The 20186-nt window shown below is 34.7% G+C and overlaps 1 protein-coding gene across 5 annotated transcripts in view; it reads right to left on the bottom strand.

The window, feature by feature from the left end:
- LOC145683431 (uncharacterized) overlaps positions 1-20186 on the bottom strand; it is a 479291-nt gene that overhangs the window by 361318 nt on the left and 97787 nt on the right. For all 5 annotated transcript variants that reach the window (XM_081754766.1, XM_081754764.1, XM_081754762.1 and 2 more), the window contains exon 2: positions 15297-15525. In XM_081754766.1, the coding sequence (XP_081610892.1) occupies positions 15297-15525 (229 nt within the window). The remainder of the gene's footprint in view (positions 1-15296; positions 15526-20186) is intronic.

Raw genomic sequence — 20186 nt, 5'->3', positions numbered from 1 at the left:
AGTTCACTTGGCAGGGGCTGGGATCGAACCCGAGACCTCAAGCACTACAGGTGAACGCTCAACCATTGAGCCACCGCGGCCCCCATGTGCGTTAAAGTTTTGACATTATCCCAGATATGCTTCAGAGACCGACAGTTCTACTGGAAATTGAGTATGATATTCTTTTTGAAAGTGACTTATTGAATGTTTCAAGAATCTCCTATATATTCAAATAGTTCTGGAAAAAATCATATAAAAACAGAGGTTACTTCTATATTATTGTTGGACTTCTGGAAACGGAACTTCCTAATGCTAGGTTCTTTTCTTACTACCTTTAAATTCCTCATTTTTATCTGCTCTCGCTTTTCTTTTTCTTCTTCTCTCCCCTTCTCTGTCTCTCTCCGTCTCTCTGTCTCTCTCTCTCTGTTTCTCTGCGTCATTTCTGAACCTCTGTGTAATAGATATCCGTTGGTTTCAATTTTTCATTTTGTGTGTTTTTCTCCCTACATCCACTTATGAATCCTTTTTCGTCTCGGTTTTATTCATTCATTTTATCGATACTAATATATGTGCAGATTGAAATTAGAATTGCGCTCATGTTGTTAGCTGATTTTAGTATGGGAGAGAGGGAAGGAGGAATGAGAACAGATTATGGGATAAGAAGTTGTATGTTGGGTGGCCTAGCTGCATGGCGTTAGCTGTCTCAATTTTTTAGATGCGGAATGTACAAAAAGCATGAATAAAGTAAATCGTTTAGTATGCTCTAAATATCATTTGATTAATAGTGTTTGACGGCTAATATAGAGATATATTTTTCAAATGTCCCTATTTGAAAGGTACTTACTAACCAAAAACATACGATACCTTATTGCGTATTCAGTGTTACAAAATAACGACACTACAGCATCACAAACATTCAAATTTTGGATTCTTTTACATTAGTAAAAACGTAAGTAACACGGACGAGAAATGTGCATCTAAGGAATCTTAATGCAGAATACGATTCTTATGATTGACAATTATTGATTGAAAAAATCAACAAAAGAACCTATCTAGAATTAAATGAAACGTTTGTAATATGGAAATTATACTCCAATTATTAATTTTCTCCGTAACGATTTTTTTTAATAAAATTTAGCGTTGTTGAGATATGTAATATAAAATATAAATACTTATTCGTATGTGAATATAAATATATCATATTGTGTAAAAATTATGTTGCTCAATATGTGTGAAGAAATTTATAGAGGAAAATTTAATTCATACTATACAATTATATTCTTTTGTTAAGATTCTTAATTAATCGACTTAATGATTACTATTAAGGTATAAACTTATTGTAGTTCGGAAGCACTGAATTGGGACACACAGTAAAATAAACCGTAATAACTGTTTGACTGACAATCAAGTAATGACCTTTTGAAAGAACACAAATAGAATTATAGAATCTCTTTCTAAACTCAGAGATTCTCAATTTTTATACGGCCACGACACAACTTTTGATGAATGTACTCACAGCATATTAACCACAATTGGAAAGCTACATTAATCTACCTCGCGTGTAGCGTAAATTTCTTCATTAATTACTTGGTATATTGTTGAACATTTCTGAAAAATAAATAATATTTGCATTTGGAATATTTCTCCTATTACCTTTCTTCAAATTCATATTGAATTACATTATTTTCATTTATTTTTTCCCATTGCCTTTAAAGTTTCGAACACACAAGCCAAATTCCGCTACGCACTATAGATTGAGAATTATATATATATATATATATATATATATATATATATATATATATATATATATATATATATATATATATATATATATATATATATAATTCTCAACCTATAATCCACAGCAACATATACATATATATATGTATATACAGAGAGAGAGAGAGAGAGAGAGAGAGAGAGAGGATTTGCAATAACGTTGTTTTTAATTGAAAGATATGTTTTATGTTTTCAGTCATTTATGTTATAAACTGTGTAATGAGGGGTGAAAAATCCCGGTGACGCCGGAAGACTTATTGTTAGAGAAGTAATTCTTATTATAACTTTTGTACTAGTAGTCTTCTATATTGTGTATTGTGAATAGCTCTTTTGTATTGTAAGTTAGTGTAAGTAAGAAAACAAGATCTGACAACTCTGGTTAAAGTATGGCGACGTACATGAACGTAATAAACAAGTGCTAAAGCAGAGAACCTGATTCGTTTTTATTGAAACGATTACGTGTCGATTGGCTCAATAACCTTTATAGATTATGGGCCCAGACATCGCTTAATAAGAAAAGAATATGGAAATCGGTAGTTGCCGTTTTCGTTGTGTACCGACCCGGTTAACTTTGTGTCGCTGGTTGTTGCTGCGCGGGTTCGTGACTCGCGTTTGTTTTTTCCTTGAACTGTGGTTTGTGTTATTACGAGGAAAAAAAGTAAAGAGCCATGGAAAGTGTATTAAAAGACAAGAGAACTGGAATACATGGACATTTCAAACTATTGTTATTCTGAGAGCAAAAGACTACCTTAATATAGTGCAAGGGGAAGAAGTGAAACCAATGAATACAGGCAATGAAAAAGCGTACGAGAAGGAACTTTGTGAATGGTTGAAGAAAGATAACAAAACACAAGAACTTTTAGTTACGTTAGTTGAAGAAAATGTAATAACTCATCTTTTAACCTGTACCAGTGCACATGAAATGTGGACCAAATTGCTTACCGTATATGAAAAGCAATTGGAAGTGAGTTTACACATTTCCATCAACAGCTCTTCAGTGTAAAATTTAAGAGCGAAAATATCGCCGATTTTGTCTCAGGACCTCAAGAAATAGTTATGCGAATGAAAGTAATGGGCGAAAATGTTCCTGACAAAATGCTAATAACAAAAATCTTGATGTCGCTGCCAGAAGAGTACCGGTATTTTGTATCTGCTTGGGAGTCTGTGCCATCAGATAAACAAACTGTGAATGAATTAATTTCACGTTTGTCAATTGAAGAGGAACGTTGTAAGTCAGCTGCTGCTTCAAATACTGGTGCGAGTAGTGCTTTTGTAGGAAAAGTGAATCAAGAGAAGAAAGCAGAAAATAACTCCAAAGGTACAAGGTGTTATGGGTGTAATCGTTTCGATATTTTAAGAAACAGTGTCCCCGAAACAAAACAGAAAAGTCCAAAGAAAAACGTGTTTGTTATTATTGCAAAAAAGATCATGTAGTCAAAGATTGTAAGCTGAGATTTGAAAATGAAAAGCAAGAAAAGGAAAAATATTCAAATGCCTTTGTTAGTAACGCGTTTTGCAGTGAAGTGGTTAATAACCAAGATTGGTTTTGAGACAGTGGGACAACTGACCAACCATATGTGCTGTAACAGAAGTTTGTTTGCAGATTACAAAGAACTTGACAAGCCAAAGGAAGTGAAAATCGGAGATGGTACATCAATATTAGCGGTTGGGAAAGGAACTGTAAAACTGAGTGATTTTAAGAGAAGCAATGGGTTGATTCAACCATCGAAAATGTGCTTTTGTTCCAAGTTTGAAACTAAACCTATTCTCTGTGTCTTCAGTTCTAGATAACGGGTTTAGGTTGATCTCTGATGACAAGTTAAGTAAATTTGAAAAAAGGGGCAAAGTGTGTTGCATTGCAATGAGATGTGGAAATCTGTTTAAATGCAGTTTAAAGTAAACGGTAACAGTTCTGAATATGTGAATGCAAGTCAAAAGGTAAATCAAAAGGAAACATTGCAGGTGTGGCATGAAAAATTAGGTCATCAGAATGACAAACAGGTGGTTAAAATTTTAAAAAAGTATGGGGTTGAGTTTTGTGATGTAGATTATTTTGTGAAGCATGTGTAAAAGGAAAACAGCATAGACTGCCCTTCGCCAAAAGAGAAACAATCGCAACAAGGGTGGAGGAAATAGTTCATGCAAATTTGTGCGGAGCAATGGAAGAGGAATCTCTTGGTGGTTCAAGATATTTTCTTCTGTTCAAAGATGATCTATCTTATTATCGGACAGTGTATTTTCTTAAAAGCAAGAATCAAGTGAAACAATTTTTAGTATTTTTTCTGAACAAAATTGAAAAGATACTGGACAAAAGGTACAGATTTCAAGAACAAATAATGGGTTAGAATTTGTGAACTGTGAAGTGAAAGAAGTGTTAGCATCGCGTGGGATAATTCACCAAAGAAATGTAGCTTATACACCCGAGCAAAATGGTAAGGCGGAAAGAGAGATGCGCACTATTTTGGAGTCAGCGAGAACTATCTTGTGTGCAAAATCCTTAAATAAGGAACTGTGGACTGAAGCTGTAAATGCTGCTGTGTATATTTTAAATATAACAGGAACTTCAAAGGAAACGAGAAAGACAGCAGCTGAAATATGGTTCAATAAAGAAATATCAGTAAAGGGCTTGTCTGGTCTTAGTGTTTTCGGAAGTGAAGCGTGGACACACATACCTAAAAGGAAGAGAGCAAAGTGGGATGAAAAAAGTGAAAAAGGAATTTTCGTTGAATATGACACATTGTAAGGTTTACCGTATATACTTCCCTGAAACAAAAAAGGTTGAGATTGCCAGAGATGTGATTTTTAATAATCAGACTTGTGAAGTGCAGTCAGATCGAGAAGACAAAAAGTGGAGTAAAATCAGATTTCAAGAGGGAGAAAGAAGGGTTAGAAAAAACGGCTCGCTTTCAACCCCTAAAAACAGATGAGATCTTAAGTGACTAAGGAAATGAAGATTCGTCAGATGAAGAAAATAATGAGATTCAATAGGAATCAAAAAGACCAGTGTTGAGAGACAGAAATCAAATAAAGAAACCAGCAAGATTTGATGATTTTGTACTGCTAAGTGAAAGTGATCAAAATGTACCGAATACAAATAAGTAGGAAAAGATTGATGAAAATGGAAAAAGGTAGAAAGAAGTCATAGAAAGTGAGCTGGACGCTTTGAAACAAAATGAAACGTGGACTGTAGTAGATAAATCAGAAGCAAAAAGCCATAATATTGTGGATTCAAAATGGGTATTTAGAGTGAAAGAAAGTAACAGTGGCGTAGGCAAAAAGTATAAAGCAAGCTTAGTGGCAAGAGGTTTCAAGCAAACGAAAGAAGTAGGTGATTATTCAGAGATATATTCCCCGGTAGCCAAGTTAACAACATTTAGAATATTTCTAGCCATTGCAGTTCACGAAAATCTTGAAATATGTCATATGGATGTAAAGAACACATTCTTAAATGGAGATATTAGAGGTGAAATATACATGGAAATTCCACAAGGATTGTCTGGTTTGGGAAAAGGTTAGTTGCTCGAACTGAAGAAGTCAATTTATGGTTTCAAAGCATCACCCAGATGCTCGAATGAAAAATTCAATGATTTCATGATCTCTCTTGGTTTTAATAGGCAGGGGTGTAGCTAGCAGGTTTGTGTATGGGGGGCCCGTCGTTTTTGAGGAGGGGCAGCTACAATGTACAAAGCCAAAAAATGTGTTGCTGCTAGTGTTTTTGAGGCCTGAAAGAAAGGAAAATTCTGGTTTCCTTCTGGAAAACTAAAAACACTATTTTAGCTTCCTCTTCTTCTTCTTCTTCTTCTTCTTCTTCTTCTTCTTATTATTATTATTATTATTATTATTATTATTATTATTATTATTATTATTATTATTATTCATAAATTATATTCAAGATAGTTTTTATTATGCTTAATCAAGAACTACTGCCCGGGATCAAACGCTATACTTTTGTGCATAACTATAAAGGTAACCAAGAAAGTTCTGTTCCTTTTCATAGAGGTCTGTGTTCAATTGGACCTCACACCGTGAGTTGAATGCGAGTGGAGATAAGGCGAATGTCAGTTGTTGGTGTGAGTATATCCAACATACTACCTGGTTGTGGCAATTCAGACACACTGTGAACTTGCGTAAAGACAGAGGGAACATGGGACATCCACAGAGCGTCATAAGAGCAAGTATGCTGAACGAGTTCAAATGGAGGTCAAACGCCGCTGTAGCGGGACAGAAGATATGCCAGGCCTTTGATGAGGGTGTCGTGACGACGCGGACATTGCAGCGATGGTTTAGCAAGTTTAAGGACGATGACGAAACACCCGAAAACACCACGTGCCAGAATACCAACACATGTACAAAGAGGAACTGGGACTACAATTCAGTGTGTGGAGAAACCATTCGGCACACATCCATCAACTTGTGAAGCACTACAAGTTGGGTCGATGGGTCTTACATATTTTGACTCCGGGCCAGAAGGCAACGCGACAGTCGCCTGTGTTTATTTACTGTTTCGGAGCCATTTCTGGGCAGGGCGTAGACATGTGATAAAGTGTGTCCTATACGAAGCTCCACGGCGCCGTCATCATTGGTTAGCATCCCATGAACCGATTTCAAAACAGCCGAAACCAGCTGTACCAGAAGAAGGTCCTTCTGTGTGTTTCGTGCATCGTGAACTGCTACCAGCTGGTCAGAGTATCAATGCAACTGTGTAGTGTCAGCAGTTGAGCTGTGCTCAACAAAAACTCAAAACTTTGTAGCCATCACTTGTGAATTGCAAATGGGTCCTCGTTTACGGGACAACGCTAAGTCCCACGTGACTAGGATGACTCAGGACACCATTTTCCGCCTTTAATGGAAAACAATATTGCAACCACTATATTCCCCGGGTATTGCACCGTCCGATTATCACCTATTGCATTCTTTGGACAATCACCTTAGAGGACGCCAGTTCAAATCCCTAGTAAAAGTCCAAAATGCACCTGATACTTTCTTCGTTTCACGGCCCACCAAGTTCTACTGCAATGGATTCCATAGCCTTCCAGAACGTTTTCAGAAAGTCGTCGATGCTGATGGAGACTATTTTTGATCTTCCAGGTTAGGTGACATATCGATGTTGGAAGGTGGTGAGTGAAAAAGCAACACAACTTTTCTTGGTTACCTTTATATTTAAATTTAAGACCTTGTATACAGAACCTATCTACACAAGATTGATTTTCTTTGAAATTTCACTTAATTTCTTTACGATTTCCTGATAAAAATATTTATTTATTATTCGTGACTAAAAAACATAATTATTTTATTACACTGAGTAGAAATAAGAGAGAGCGAATGAAATCCAAATTGAATAAAAGCATTGTTTCTCACCAAATTTTCCATCCTCTATGTCTTTGAAAACACTTGTTAAAGCATATAAAAATATACTGTATTTACAAATCAGTTTAGTACCTTTGTTTATGGCTGTATTTGTAGTACCTTGTTAAAACGTTTGTCTTCTCAATTTTCAAATATAAATAGCAGTAAATTGTGTAATCTGCTGTCACAAAAAAGTATCCTATTTTTCGATCGGTATAAGGAAGATATACTATACTATTTTTCGATCGGTATGGAAAAACAATATTTCTCCTATTTTCCATAAATTATTAATTGTCAATAAACTTTGTTACTTTTAAATGAATGAAGCGAGATAATTTTTCTATGATGTTATAAAAGCTGGTCATTTGGGGGGGGGCGCAGGAAACCATTTGGTGGGGCGTGACCCCAATGCCCCCCCCCTTGGCTACACCCCTGTCAATAGGTCAAAATATGATTATAGCCTATATACCAAATGCAACAGGAAAGAAAAGCTGTATGTGCTCTGTTATGTAGACGATTTGATTATAGTAGAGTCAAGTGAAAAAGAATTGAGAAATCTGAAAACTAAACTGAATGCCAAATTTAAGATGACTGAAATGGAGAATGTGAAGAACTATTTAGGCATAAGAATTCAACGTGATAAGAAGAATGGTGTAATTAAGCTGAGCCAGTCAACATATTTGAAGACAGTATTAAAAACTTTGGAATGGAAGATTGTAAACCAATCAAAATACCTTTAGAACCAAACTGGAAATTTGTTGAATCGGAAAATAATAAAAGCAGCACCGAGCTTGAAGTAAAGTGTAGACAAGCAATCGGGTGCCTGGTGTATGCTGTTCAAGGGTTACGACCAGATTTGTGTACCGTTGTTAGTCTTCTCAGCCGGTATCAACACTGTGCAAACGAAATGTTGTTGAAATCAATTAAGAGGGCGTTAAGATATGTCAAAGGTACTTTAAATTTAGGTTTAGTGTACAAAAGTGGTAACCAGCCTCTTGTTTTAGAAGATTGTGTAAATGCTGACTGGGCAGGAGATATAACAGACCGAAAATCAACAACAGGTTTTGTGTTCAAGTTGAATGATTGTGTTATTTCATGGATGTCCAGGAAACAAAATTCAGTGACATTATCATCAACTGAAGCTGAATACATATCCCTAAGTAATGCTGCAAGTGTTGGTCACAAGGAATTCTAAGTGACTTACAAGTAAAAATAAAATCCCCAATAATACTTTATGAAGATAACCAGTCTGCAATCCAAGTCACCAGTAATCCAGAACACCAACACCACAAGAGACATTAGGTATCATTTTGTAAGGAAAAAGGTATAAGAGGGTAAAATTCAAGTGAAGTAAAGTACTGAAACCCTGACTGCAGACATTTTTACTAAATATTTGGGCAAAAATACGTTTGAAGAATTTAGAGAGTGTTTAAATTTGGGGTAAACAAGTTTGAAAGAAAAAAATTAAAATATACAATTAAGGGGGAGTGCTAAGGAAGTAATTGTTATTATAATTTTTGTACTAGTAGTCTTCTATATTGTGTATTGCGAGTAGCTCTTTTGTATTGTAAGTTAGTAAGAAAGCAAGATCTGACAACTCTGGTTAAACTGGTAACTGTGGTTAAAGTATGGCGACGTCCATGAACGTAATAAACGAGTGCTAAAGCAGAGAACCCGATTCGTTTTGATTGAAACGATTACGTGTCGATTGGCCCAATAACCTTTATACTTATACAATGGCTTTCACCATCATCTGTCGGTCACTCAATAACTATCGGATCAAAAAGCTAAGAGATATCGAGGTATGGTTTTCTGCAACTGTTTCAGCGTCTCAGGAATAGTTATCATTAGAGCCCGGATATTTACGTGCTAAAAACTGTAAAATATTTATTTTTTATTTGCTAAAAAAAATGCTAAAAATTAAAAAATATTTAACAAAAAATAACAAGGAGAAGTATGGGAAAACGACCAACTTAAGAAAAATAAATACCAAAGCTTCTATTCATCAGATGTCGAAATTCCATAGGCATTGCAGTGAATAACTATCAACTTTTCCAAATTGTATATCGTAAAGCATGCCTATTGTCACGGAATAATGCCTTATATTAAGGAAATGAACGTTCTACGTTACACAATGTTAACCTCCCCTATTTGAAAAGGGGCGTATCACGAATATTCACACCAACTTCACTTGTGTTTTGGCTTTCCAATACTTCAGATATTTTACATAGGGTTTTATAGCCAATGCTTTTCTCAAACAAATCCTTAATTTTTTTTCTTACAACTTTAGCTTTTGAAGCAGAAAATTCAGCTTTCTTTCAACGCACTGTACTTCTTTAACCAAAAAACTCAATAAATATCCCGTAGTTTGTAGTTTCTTTATAAAATGAGTTAAGAAACCGAAAAATAAAGCCAAATAATAAAGCCAAGTTCACATTTCAAGCTACTGTCACTAAATTTTGAACAATTTCAATGGATGAAGTATCGTCTGATGTTACTACAAATACAAATACTTCAAAATTCTGCGCATAATATAGTACTGCATTAAACCGGATACCAGACCGCGTGATTACGGATGTTGAAGAAAGTAAAAGATAGTGATTTGTTTCCATACTTGGTTCTGTGTATAAGGCACTAACGTAAAATATCGAGACTGAAACCCGGTAATGTTACAAAGGAAAGAGACATTTGGTTCCAAAAAGCTTCTGGTTAAAGAGCGACAACTAGGGTGGGATTTTGAAGCCGGACTGTAAGTCGTAGCATCACCAGGCCTGACAAATTATGTGGTGGTGAAAGCAATGAAAACGCACAGCAACGAAATCTTTCTCCTTTTTTAGCAATATAAAATATAGTGTTGTGCCTACGATTACCTCCTCTTCACCTACGGTCACTCGTCCTCCCCTCAGTTTTCGCTTTAAAGTACAAAGCGCTCCTTTAGAAGCTCTTTGTTTGGCACAAGTTATACCAGCGCTGATAATCAGAATTTAAGACGTCGCTGTTTCTGCAGGTGGGAAATTGCTTGTAAATATGATGGATCGATTTACCTATCCTATTCTTTTTTCGATGTTAATTTCTTTCGAGAGAAAGACAAAACAATTCGCTGTTGAATTTAAAATAAAATTACGAAAAATTATTAAAAATATATTTATGCCAAAATTAGTTAAATATAAGAATTGTCTTAATGTGAGATTATAAAACAAAACATAAAATGATTTACAGAAGTGATTATACATATAGATAAAATAGTATTTGTACGTAATAAGTTAAATAAGTTGTAATAAGTTAAAGAACATAATAAGTTAATTGTAATAAGTTAAAGAACATATTAATGTCGATTCATGGTCGGAAACAAGAAATATTAAATCAGAAATAATTATGTAATTATAACGTCAAAAGAGAAACTATTGTCCAGGAACTGTTATATATAAAACAATTCTTGTCAGAGTATAAACACCTCATCCAGTTCCTTGCCAGGTGGTAAAGTGCCAAGGACCGACGAGACGTTACCACGTTGGATAGAAACGGATATGCGCTGTATTAGATAAGATGTGGAGCGAACTTCGCCGGAAACACAAGAAATGCGTCTTCCTACCTCCTTAATGAATTCAAGACTTCTTGCACCCCAAGCACCACTGGTTTCAATAGCGATTGGAGTGAAACAAACTTTTCGAGAAGATTGTTGTATTATCTTTGCTTTTCAGCTTCCCTGCGTTTAGCAACAGCTCCAGCGTTCATTACTGACAGAGGGAGACTTGAATGAGCGTATGTATCAGCTCATGTAAAGTCCCACAATAAACATTTACCTCTCATCCATGGAACCAGTGTCATCCCATCCAGTCGCTTTCCATCCGAACGACTGCAACCACAAGGTTCCCGTATTGAAGGAAATCCAGCTCGTAGTATTATATCATTTACAGAGGAATGTCGGGCGAATCTACCAGCGCTCTTCATGCATGAAAGGCCATGCAGGCCACGTTGGTTAACCTCATCCCCACAAGCTGGACAGCGATGAAGCTCACAAACTGCTAAGCGTAAACGTAAGGCTGCAGCAATTCGAAAGCTTTCATTTGACAAATGAAGGCCTGAAGGCGGAGAAGGTATCGCCATCAACCATGCACCCGCTTCGGGAGACGAGGCAGCAAGAAGCCTGGCTTTATCTTCCGGAACCACAACAGATTGTAACAAATGATTATGTAATTGACATGCAATTGGTGTATACCAAGATGACTGATAACACTTTTTGTTAATCTCCGGAAGGCTTGTATCTACTAAGTTTGCCCACTTATTAGAGCCTTCTTGAACTGAACCATCTGGGTCCAAACAATAACCCTGTGAAAGGAGAGCTTCGATTAAACGCAGAGATTCGTGGTATGAAGCTAAGAATGTAGGAATCGCCATATCCACAGCTCGTCGAATACCAAGACCGCCCAAACAAACAGGTAAACATGCTTGTGTCCAAGAGTCGTCATTTAAGAAGCAGTTCAGAATTGATTCAAGAACAGTTTTCAAGACAGTATCATATTTTTCCAGCAAAGAATTCTCATGCCAAGATGGAAAGCATCGTAAAAAATAGGTTAAGCGAGGGATTGATAAAGATGCTCGTAAAAGAAAAAAGGCTGAATGGGCTGAAATTGAGGGAAGTCGAGACAAGAACAATTTTAAAGTAGATATTTTATTCAATAGCACGTTAGTGAGTGCTTCCGACGTGAGAGCTGCACTTAGAAGACAAGCATTCTGAATTGTTAGAGGGCGTATGCGTGGTGCAGCCTCATTAAATCTTCTAAAGACTTCGTCGAATGCGGTTTCATCTGTTCCAAGACAACCCACCTCGCATTTAGAAAAGTTAAGACGCAAGCCAAGAAGTGATGCCTTCTTATTTATTTCTATTAAAGATGAAAGAACTATCTCGGGTTCACCACCAATTGTTCCATCGCCTAAGTACGAAATGTTTAATTTGGTATCCCGTGATTTAACTAAAGAGTAAATAGTTATAGCGAAAAGTGCTGGGCCCAGGGGATCACCTTGTTGTACACCTCTCTGAGAAGAAATAGTGTTTCCGTTGAAAAACAGATCACTTGGTTGAGCATTAAAAATATGTATTTATTATAATAGATATATCTAAAATATTTATTTATTTACATAACTTTTTTTCAGAAAATATGTGTTTTTATGTGAAATAACATTTGTAATTTACACTTGTAAACTCTTAATTGGGATAATAAACTTTGTTTTGGGCTTTTATTTTACATACAAATCCCGGCTTTAGTTATCATATTCAAACATGATGTGGTTTAAATTAGTCATTTCCGGTTTCAACGTTAATCGCCATAGAACAAGAGCGGTAACCGATAGCAAAAAGTAGTTTCCTGTAAACGACTCACTGTATAAAGATCCGATATATATTCCGAACACCCTACCAAAACAGCAAATGGTTTAAATTTATTGTTACTGCCGGTTTCAATAGTATTTCCGATAGATCAAAAACGATAAGAGGTAGTCAGATGATGTGGCTTTTCGTAATCGATTCATTGTCCCAAGGTCTAATCTTCTTCATGAACCTTCTACGCAATCTAAAAGAGGTGAAAATTTTGCCATTTCCGGTTTCACTGTTCATCGTCATAGAACAAACATGATAATAACGATAAGAGTTTTATATCTAAACGATTAAAAGCTTCTAGACAACATATCATGAATATACAAAACACTATCAAAAACAGATATTGTCAAATTTACTACTACTTCCAATCACAAAACTCTTTTCCGTAGAGCAAATACGGTAAATGCTATCAATTTTTTTTTTTTTTTTTGGTAATCAATTTAATCTCCTCAGGAGCAAATTTAATCTCCTCCATTGAAATTCTATCGAGATCAAAAGACCTGCAATTAGCCATATCAAGTTTTTACGTTTACTACGATAGAAAGGAAGCGGTACAAGGTAGAGAAAAGCTGTATTTTACAGATGATTTAACGTCTGAAAACAACATAGCATGACTATCAACAACATTCTACCAAAAGCGGGGCACGGTGGCCCAGTAGTAGAGCGCTTGCCTCTAGTGCGTGGGATCCCTACTTTGATTCCCGGCAAAGTAAATTTACGCTGGACAATATTGTCTCCGTAGGTTTTCTCGGGTATACTCCCGTCTCCTACCACATTATCAATCTACCAATTCTTGCATCGTCATTCACTTCTCTTAATCATCTATCCCCTTAGACTAAAAAGCATAATTGTCGTGAGGCTTTAAACTGAAAGATTTCATTTCATTTCTATCAAAACAGAAAGTCGTTCTAATGTAGAAATACTGTAAGTAAAAGGCTAATAGCCACCGCAAGAAACAAACCTCATTATTAGGAAGTACTTTCCAAGAACATCGTCTTCATCGTCAGCCTAGACATACTTCAAAAAGGATTTGAACCATAAAAATAATTTTAAAAATGTGCGAAGTAAAAATCTTCTTGTCACTATAATTAGACATATGTTAATAATAATTCAATCTTCACTGTTCACTGTTGTTCACTATTTTTTCTTTCTTCATTATCTTCCAGACGGCGAAAATGAGTAGCAAAAACATTGCTCGAAATGGCATTTATGTCACCTTTATCTGAATTGAGTGCCGGTTTCTCCTTATGAATCTAATAAGCTTCTTTAATTTTCCGTTCAGTTGATATTTTGGCTTTTTCGATCAAACATGAATTAACAATTGTGTGATTATTTTCATGCTAAATTCATCAAATAATTTCTTTAAATCATGATATTCATTGTACAGAATTAAGGTATCGTCAACATATCGAAAATACCTGATATGAGGAAATTTTGGGAGAATATTGTTTTCGAACATGTTTTCGAATATCAGGTTCGAAAGTATTGTAGAAAGAGTATTGCTCACGGCCAATCCATTGTCCTGACGAAAGATGGTACCTTCAAATTGCAAAACATTATTTCTAAGGCAAAAACTATCAGTTGAGAGACTAGTTGAATTTCGTATGGGTATACTTTTAGTGTAAGTAAGGCAAGTTTCACTGCCTCTAAAGCCAGGTCTACTGGTATTAATAGATACATCTCCACTACGTTAAAAGATGCCATATGAATAGAATCCACCGCGACAAACAAATTGAAACATGTTTTTAACTCGTTCTAATGTACTTTTATCTCCGGTTTCAATAGTGATTTGCATACAGCAAAAACGGTAAGAGGTATTGAGATGCGGCCTCTTGCAATCGATTTAGTTTGACAAGAATATAACTCTTATTCTCTCTAACCCCTTTTTCTCAATCACAAGTGGTTCCAATTAACCATTTCCGGTTTCAAAATTTATCACCATAAAACACAAAAAGTGATATATATATCACTATATATATATATATATAGCGACAGATAATTTCCCCATTCGATTCAGAGTCTCAAGAGAACGTGTTATCATAACACACAGCAGTCTAGCAAAACCGAAAGTAGTTAAAATTTACTGCTACTTACGATTCAATACCATTTTGTAAATAAAAAAAAAAAAAAATACTACGAAATTTCGAGATGCGATTTTTTAATCGATTCAGATGGCTAAGAGTAGATTTCAGCTCTTCCGTTAATGCTCTGGTGAAACCGGAGGTGGTTGAAATGAATCATTCACGATTTGAAAATTTATCACTAGAAACTGGATGTTAGGCAAAACGCCTATTCTTTAATATTAAAGAAATGATCAAAAATAACCTTTTAAATTTGATATGAAGGGTTATAGTTTCTATTTAAGGCAATTTAATTCGGCTATTTTTTTCCTATTTCGCCCTTTACTGCCTAAATAATTGTTTTAATGTTTAATGTTGCCTATTCTATGCATTTTCTTCAAAATAAACCTGCATTGGGAAAATATAAAATTTATATAATAACACATACATATATATTAGGTGTTTGTAAATAGTGGATTCAGTGTCTGAGAAACAGGTTCTATCTTTAATCTCATTACTCTATTACAACCAATAGGTTTAAGGTACTACTTGCAATTTTAGCGTTGAATTCTAAAAATTTGGAAGTTTTAGATTAACACTAAGAAAGCACACTTACTTGCTGAATAGATAGTACTTATATATCAATATTAACCATGCCCATAATAATAGTAATTTAAGTTTCTTAGGTTTACAAAAGGATTGAATATGAATATAATAGCGCGCACAAGGACACTACAAATGAGACTACTAACCTTGTTCACTGTCTTCTTCGCTTGTAGTTGAAGCTGAATCTCCAGGTTTATAGAAAGCATTTGTTGGGGGACCAAAATAATAATTATTCATCGGAGCATATCTTCTTACATTCCGAACTCTTGCATACCTCGGATTGAAGCCATAAGATCTATAATAACCTCTACCAGGGGACATGAGATATGGTGAAGCGGGTGATAAATAAGATTGACAAGTGGCAATGTTCAATACCTGGAAATATAAAATTATTATTATTACTATTATTATTATTATTATTATTATTATTATTATTATTATTATTATTATTATTATTATTGTGTGTAGTACAATGTCTGCACATTGTTAACAATTATGTTGGTATGGCGGTAGAGGTAAAAATTTCCTCAACTCATAAAGCTGAAGAAAATAATCTGAGCCGGTGGTTGTGATACTTTTTTCTTATTAAATGTACATCTTTAAAAAGATGTGGAAAATGTCCTAAAATAAAATTTTAGAAAAATGATACACGAAAGAAATTGTTGAATTACGACATATACAAAAACTTATATATATATATATATATATATATATATATATATATATATATATATATATATATATATATATATATATATATATATATATATACGTCCATTTGTATGTGAAATACTGACCGCCCATATTGTTTCAGTAGTACTGAAAGCACCTGATCTAACTTTGGACTTTGATCCCGACCTTTGTGACGTTATAGGTCAAAGGTCAATGACCTTGGCCCAGAGACAATGGCCTAGGGGTACATAGGACCACCCCCTCTAGAGGCAGGGGTACCTTGGCCAACCCCCTAAATTTTGGCACGAGTACCTAGAACCAACCCCCTTAAATTTTGGAAATTGCCAAATATAAAAATTGGGTATGGTAGCCTAGGACAAGGGTACGTATCTCTATTAGTATTGGGGGTCCACCTCGTTCCCTTTTATGGGTAAAAAATTGCCAAAAAGTTAAATTTCGGGGGTTTCGACCTAATTTATCCCTTTTGATGAGGTGTTATTACCTTATATAGTTATATGGAGGTATACAAGGGTCCCTTTGCTTTCATAAGATATGGGTATATTGGCGCACCCCTTCAAAAATTTGGGAGAGGTACATTAGCCAACCCCTTTAATTTTGGAAATTACCCAATTTAAACACTTGGTATTATAGTATAGGACCCTAATATAGATCACTATAAATTTGGGTGGTCCATCTCGTTCCCTTTTAGTGGTACAAAATTGCCCAATTATAAACGTAAGCAATAGGTTGTACCACGTGTTTGGTATTTGACCTAATTTATCCCCTTGGATGAGGTCCTATTAGCTTATATAGTTATATGGTCATGTATTGGGGTCCATTCCCTATTATAAGACATAGGTACATTTGTGCACCTCTTTAAATTTTTGGGAGGGGTACCTTGGCCCACCCCTTTAATTTTGGAAATTGCCGAACTTAAACATTTGGTATTATAGTATAGGACCCTAATACAGATCACTATAAATAAGGGTGGTCCATCTCGTTCCCTTTAGGGGTACAAAATTGCCAAATTTTGGTACAACCACATGTTTGGTTTTGGCCCAATTTATCCCCTTTGATGAGGTCTTATTACCTTATATGTTATATGGGCGTATACACGGGTTCATTTCTTATCATAAGACATGGTTATACTGATGCACCCCTCTAAATTTTTGGGATAGATACCTTGGCCTACCCCTTTAGTTTTGGAAATTGACCAATTTAAACATTTGCTATTATAGTACTGGACCCTAATATAGATCACTATAAATTTGGGTGGTCCATCTCGTTCCCTTTTAGGGGTACAAAATTGTCAAATTTTAATACAACCACGCGTTTGGTTTTGACCTGATTTATCCCCTTTGATGAGGTCCTATTACCTTATATGGTTATATGGTCATGTATAGGAGTCCATTTCCTATCATAAAACATAGGTACATTGACGCACCCCTTTAAAATTTTGGGAGAGGTACCATGGCCAACCCCCTAAATTTTGGAAATTTTCCAATTTAAGCATTCGGTATTATAGTACATGACCTCAACATGTATGGTGATAAATTTGGGTGGTACACCTTGTTCCCTTTCATGGGTAAAAAATTGCCAAAATATAAACATAAGGAATATCTTGTACCACGTGTTTGGTTTTTGGACCAATTTATCCCCTTTGATGCGGTCTTATTACCTTACATGGTTATATGGTCATGTATATGCGTTCATTTTCTATCATAAGACATGGGTACATTGATGCACCCTTTAAAAATTTGGGAGGGTTATCTTGGCTCATCCACTCAGTTTTAGAAATCGTTTAATATAAGCATTTGGTTTCATAGTACAGGAGTTCAATATGTACCACTATACATTTGGATGGTCCGCCTCGTTCCCTTTCATGGGTCAAGAACTACCAAAAATCAAATTTCGGAGGTTATTGACCCCTATTTGATAAGGATTTAGCACGTTATATGGGTATGTACAGAGGTTTGTTACTTTTATATGTTTATGTTTCCTTTTAAATTTGGGAATTATCAAATAACAAAATTCGGTGACATTTTTCTAGGACCCATTGTAAACGTGGGTGACCATCTTATGGTCAACTATTCAAATTTTAAATGTTATTGACCTATTTTATCTTTTTTTATACGGCTTTATTATTGAATGAGTACAGGATTTGTGACTTTTTCATAAGACACAGGCATATTTACGTACCAATCTTAAATTTTGGGAGGGTACATTTCTTATTGTTCAATTAATAATTGGTAATTGTTCTTAGAATTAGGTGGTAACTCTTTCTTTGGGTAAATCATTGTGAATTATGGGTATTGTCACGTGATCTGTTATTGACCTATGATGGGATTAGGTGTTCAGGACATTGGTACATTTAAACTTTGTAAGAAAATTTTAGAAATGTCAAAATGAAATTACGTCATTGGTTTTGATTATTCCCTCCTATGGGCCAATTATAAACGTAAACAACACGATGTCCGTGTGATTGAATCGTGCACAAGGATTCATTTCCTTTTCAAAATTCGTGGAAGTTATCAAATAACACGTTTCTACACAACAGTTGGTTCTGCTAAGATAAACAATTGTCCTAATTCAGACCTCACTACAACATGTAATTATATGATTAATTCTAAGACTTAGGTATATCGAGAGACGTACGTAGGACCATTCTTTAAATTTGGAAATTGTGATAAACAAAATTTTAGTAGGAGGCGCGAAATTTGAAACAATACTTTGAACTTTAGTTAAGCTCAAAGTCTAAGATGATTGGTAGTGGTTGAATTAACCTTGAGTTTTCAGAAATCTGATAGGTACCTTATTGAATCTTAAGACTTATAGACGAAAGGCAATACATGCTAAAACACTTTGAAATTTAATCACAAGGTGATGTAATCTCACACTTGCAAAGTTATTGTTGATGCAATTTGATTGGCTGATCACTATCTTTCATGGAATCTGATTGGTTGATCACTATCTTTCGTGCGATCTGATTCGCTGATGATTTTCAAATCTTTGCTGCATTCAGTTTTAAGATTTGTTTAACATTTAAAAATCTTGATTTGAACAATTTTGTTCAACATTGTGTACTCATTGATAAATATGATCAAAACCGTTTATTTCTTAGTCGAATAGTTAAAAACGGGATAATGTTTGACGGTTAACCATGAAACATGAAATTATTCTAGTTGATATTTTTGGTTTGAAAATTTTTTCGTTTGAAACATTTTGTTTGAAAATTTTTGTTTCAAATTTTTGTTTGAATTTTTCTTCAAAATTTTGTTTGTAACTTTTTCCAAAATTTTGTTTGAAAATTTGGTTTGAAATTTATGTTTGAAAATTTTTGTTTAATAATTTTTTGTTAGAATTTTTTTTGTAATTTTTTTCAATTTTTTTTTCATTTTTTGAAAATTATTTGTTTGAAATTTTTCTGTTTGACATTTTTGTAAATTTTTTAATCCAAATTTTTGATTGAGAATTTTTGTTTTAGAGTTTTTCGTTTTAAAATAGATTTTTTTGAAATTTTAGTTTGGAGAATTTTGGTTTGGAATTTTTTTGTTTGAAAATTTTTGTTTCAAAATTTTTGTTTGGAAAATTTTGGTTTCAAATTTTTAAGGTTTTTCACTCATTGATAAAGAACCGGAACTGTTTAGAACAAAAACATCTGGCAACACTCTTTATCATGATGCAATAGTAAACGTCAGAACATGTGGTTGTACTTGAAATGAAAAAAACAAATCATTGAAATGGGTCATTTTATTACACTGCACAGATTAATCACATACATCCATACCAGATAATAGATCTGGATATTGTCGATACAATGTATTTTGAACTTCTTGCACTAGTTTGTCTTTAGTGTATAATTTTAATTCCAACTGAAGTCTTTTAAGGTTATTGCATAATCAATTGGTGAAAACTCAATGTCCATTTGATCTCAAATAAACTGTTTATCACTACAGGTATGCACCCACGAACGATGTTGACAACCATCACAACATCTAGATACATGTTGTACAATATGTATAACACATTTCTGAAAATGGTACTTTTCAGGAATATACTTCTTTTGTTGCACACTTCCACTGCATGTTAACACACTGGAATAAATTGATGAATTTGATCCATTCCATTTGCGTTATATAAACCATAATGCGGACTTCATGCAATTACTCTTTTTACGTAACAGCGCCATCTTCTCGAGGACTGTACGTAGCACAACTTCATGATTTGAGCCTAATGATTTAACTATGGTCACATTTAGCACAGTATGAAAATAAACATTCATTTGGTCGAGTCTTGAACATAATATTTGCCAGTCTTCAAAGTTCAGTTGTACACCAAATTGTTCTGCTTTGCCCAATCGAATC

This window comes from Thermobia domestica, chromosome 4, assembly GCF_964235325.1.
Source record: "Thermobia domestica chromosome 4, izTheDome1.hap1.1, whole genome shotgun sequence".
Lineage (NCBI taxonomy): Eukaryota > Metazoa > Arthropoda > Insecta > Zygentoma > Lepismatidae > Thermobia > Thermobia domestica.
This window is presented reverse-complemented; position numbering and strand designations above follow the sequence as displayed.